Source organism: Martes martes (genome assembly GCF_963455335.1).
Source record: "Martes martes genome assembly, chromosome: 3".
Lineage (NCBI taxonomy): Eukaryota > Metazoa > Chordata > Mammalia > Carnivora > Mustelidae > Martes > Martes martes.
The window spans coordinates 125,275,947-125,279,286 of NC_137890.1; the positions used below are offsets into that span (position 1 = coordinate 125,275,947).

Here is a 3,340-nt window from a genome sequence, read left to right on the forward strand (position 1 = left end):
CCATTTTCCCCTTACTAGGATCCATTCGGCCAAGTCCCCGGCCTCGTCCGCAGGCAGCACTGGTCGCTGGGAGGTCCCGAGTTGACCGTGGGAAGGAATCGTGGAGTTCCACAGAGAAGAGGCGTCATTAAACCCAAGGACACTGGGCCTGCCCAGGGCAGGCTGATGGGGAAGTGGGTGGGTGAGTGGGGCTCGGGAAGAGGGGTGCTTCCTGGAGCTCTCAAAATAAGGGGTTTCCAGTGAAATACTGCAGACGGTCTCTGTTCAGTTTCTTTTCTTTCATTCTGCGATTCTGGAACCAGATTTTGACTTGCCGGTCAGTGAGGTTGAGCATCCGAGAGAGTTGGAGTCTTTTCTCTTTGTTTATGTACACGTTAAAGAAAAACTCACGTTCCAGTTCGCGGATCTGGTACTTGGTGTAGGGACAGCGCTTTTTCCGGGACCGCTGGGGGGCCACTGCAAGTCAAAGAAACCAAGAGGTGAGAGAGGCCGCTGGCTGCCCACCCCCGGCCGCCCGCCGGCCCAGGCCCGCACGAGGGCCAGGCCTCGGCCCGTTGGGGACGTCCCCTGCCGCCACTGAAAGGCCCTGCCTGCGTCGTGGGGGATGATATATGGGCGGGCACAGGAGAGAGTGCGGGCGTGGACCTGTGTTCACGCCCGGACACACACACACACACACACACACACACTGGCACGGAAGTGGAGAAGCAGAGGGCAAGGCCGGCTCTGAGTTGGAACCCGAAGGGAGAGAAACACGAGCGCGCCCAGGCATCTGCTCTACTCCAGTCAGCAGCGCGCGTCAGCCAGAGGCTTGGATAAAGTCCAGTTCAAGGATCTCCCCACCCCACCCCACCCCCCCTTAAAAGCTGGAGGCTCGTGTCCTCATTCACAAAGTGGCTTGAGATCTCCCCTCTTCACTCCACGGTCTCTAGCACCACCACCCCCCTCCAAACTGGGGAAAAGCTCTCTGCAGCGAATAATGTCCCCTTCGAAGTCTACCTTAAGCCCACCTAAATTGGTTTCCTATCGTAAACACACTTTACAACGGCCCGGGAAATCTTATAGGATGTATAAACCCCTTCGAACGCTTATAAAGTGGCACATAAAACGGCGCAAGCAGAGGGAGGCCCCCGCCGCCCCCCCCCCGCGCCCGCGGCCCCCCGGCCCAGCAGCCCACCCCGCACCGGGTGCCTACCTGTGCCGCCACTCTTCTCAGCCCCCGCCTCCCCAGGGGGCCCCTCGCCATCGCCGCCGCCGCCTTCTGCCGCCCCCTTGGGCTCGGAGCCGGGGGTCGCCTTGGCGCAGGGACTTCCCCCGCCGCCACCGGTCCCCGTCTTGGGGTCGCCCTTGTCGGCAGCGCCCTCGGGCTGTGGCGGCGCAGGAGGTGGAGGGGGCTGCGGCCCTGCGAACGGGGGCCCGGGCGCAGCCTCGTAGAACTGATCAAAACCCTGCGGCAGGATGCCATTTCGGCCCACGGCGCTGTAGAAGTTGGAGGCGGCGCCCGCGGGGCCGTGTGGCGGCCCGGGCGCGGCGCACACCGGCTCCGGCGCCTTGAAAAGCACGTCCGGCCGGCGGCCCGCGGGAGGCAGCAGCTCGCGCTGCATGGCCGCCTCCTCCGCCGCGGCCGCTGCTGCCGCGGCAGCCGCCGCCGCCGCGTAGTAGGGAGCGTAGCCCCCGGCGCCGCCGCTGCCGCCCCCACCGGGGCCGCCCCCGCCGCCGCCGCCCCCCGCGCCGCCGCCGCCGCCGCCGCGGTACGGCCACTTGGCGCGCTCCAGGCCGTAGTCGCGGAAGGCCACTTCGCGCACGGGCTGGACGTGCGGCGCCAGGTTGGAAGAGTAGGGGAAAGTCATCTGGCAGGACGACGGTTGCGATAGGAACGACGGCTTGCTGGCGAAGTCCGACGGGGCCACATAGTAGGCGCAGCCGGGCAGGTACATGCTGGCTGCGCTCGGGCCGCACTCGTCAAAGTCGTTCATGGCTCCGCGGCGTGCGCGCCGGCGAGCCCCGGGCCGCTCCCCGCGCCGCCAACCTGAGCCATCGATTGCACAAGAGGCTTGGGCCAGGATCAACTAAGCAAAAATCCCCACCGGGCGCTGACGTGCAATTCATCTTGATTGATTCTGGTGGTAATTATGTCACGTGACGCCATGGAGAGAAATGTCCTTATATCTATATCAGCTCTCGCCAACACGCCCCGGGACGGCTCCTGGCGCCGAGACACGCGCGCGCTGGGGGCGGATCAGTCTCCCGCTCCAGCCAGCACTCCCCGGGCGCTCCCCGACCTGGCTGAGCCGCAGGCCGGTCACCTGTGCGCCGCCGGCGGCTGCCACTGCTGGGTGCATCTGCCACCGCCCGGCTGGGCCGCCCGCCCGCGCCGGCCCGCCCGCGCCGCTTTAAGTACGCGGACCCGAAGCCGGCGGGGAGGAGGAGGGAGGGGGAGGAAGGGGGAGGAAGGGGGAAGGGAAAGAAGCGGAGAGCGGAGGGGGGAGCCCCAGCCTGGGGCACAGGGGACTAGGTGTGAGGTTGTGAGGTTCCCACCCCCCACACCCCTTCCTGCAGCCGCTCCCTCCCCCGCGACACCGCCACCCTCTGCAGCTTGCGGGTCAGGAGCTTGTTGCTTCTTGCTCAGGGGGCGTAATTGCGCCACTCTCGGGGCACACGGAGCCCTGATTTACATATTTCTCAGCCCTGCGCGTTCATCGCAGAATAACTTGGCTCTCTCCACTGCTGACCCCAGGAGCACGAGTGCCAGGCTCGAAAAAACCTACACAAAAACCTTACCAGGAGCTCACCCACGCCAGAGCCTCGGTGCGCACTCAGATCTCTTGCCCTCTCTCCTCCTCTCTCTGTTCTTGTCTTCCTTTCTCCTTCCTCCGCCTCCCTTCAGTCTTCTCACTTCTTTCTCTCCCGTCCACTCTTGCCCCGCTCCCTTCTCTTGTCCCCTCTTGCCTTCTTCCTTCTTCTTACTTTCCTCGTTTTCTCTCCTCTTTCTCTGTCTCCTGATCCTCTCTTCCTTTCCCCTAGCTGTGTGTCACCACCTCTGTGTTCTCCCTGTCGCCTTTCTGCCTTTCCTCTCCTAATGCTAAAGCAAGGAGGAAGTTTAGCCAGCGGAGACGCCCCATGACCCTCTAGAAGTTGGGGGGTCTGGTGAACAAAAGGATCTGGAGTCCTACTCTAAAGGTGCCTGATCTCCCACTCTCCATCACCAGAGACAAACCACTGATGCCTCCACCCTCCTCACCCTCTCTGCTTTTTGGCCTGAGCTAGGACCAGCCCGCCTCACAACCGGCCCCTTCCCTGGTGGGAGACCCGCCAAGGCCTACGAATGGACGCAGCCTGG

General features: G+C 64.2%; 1 protein-coding gene across 1 annotated transcript; it reads right to left on the minus strand.

The window, feature by feature from the left end:
- Nucleotides 1–220: 220 nt before the first annotated feature.
- HOXD11 (homeobox D11) lies at nt 221–1,976 on the minus strand (the record flags this gene model as incomplete). Its single annotated transcript, XM_080799597.1, has 2 exons — nt 221–456; nt 1,196–1,976. The coding sequence occupies 2 exons, from the start codon at nt 1,974–1,976 to the stop codon at nt 221–223; spliced, it is 1,017 nt and encodes a 338-aa protein (XP_080655723.1).
- Nucleotides 1,977–3,340: the final 1,364 nt, after the last annotated feature.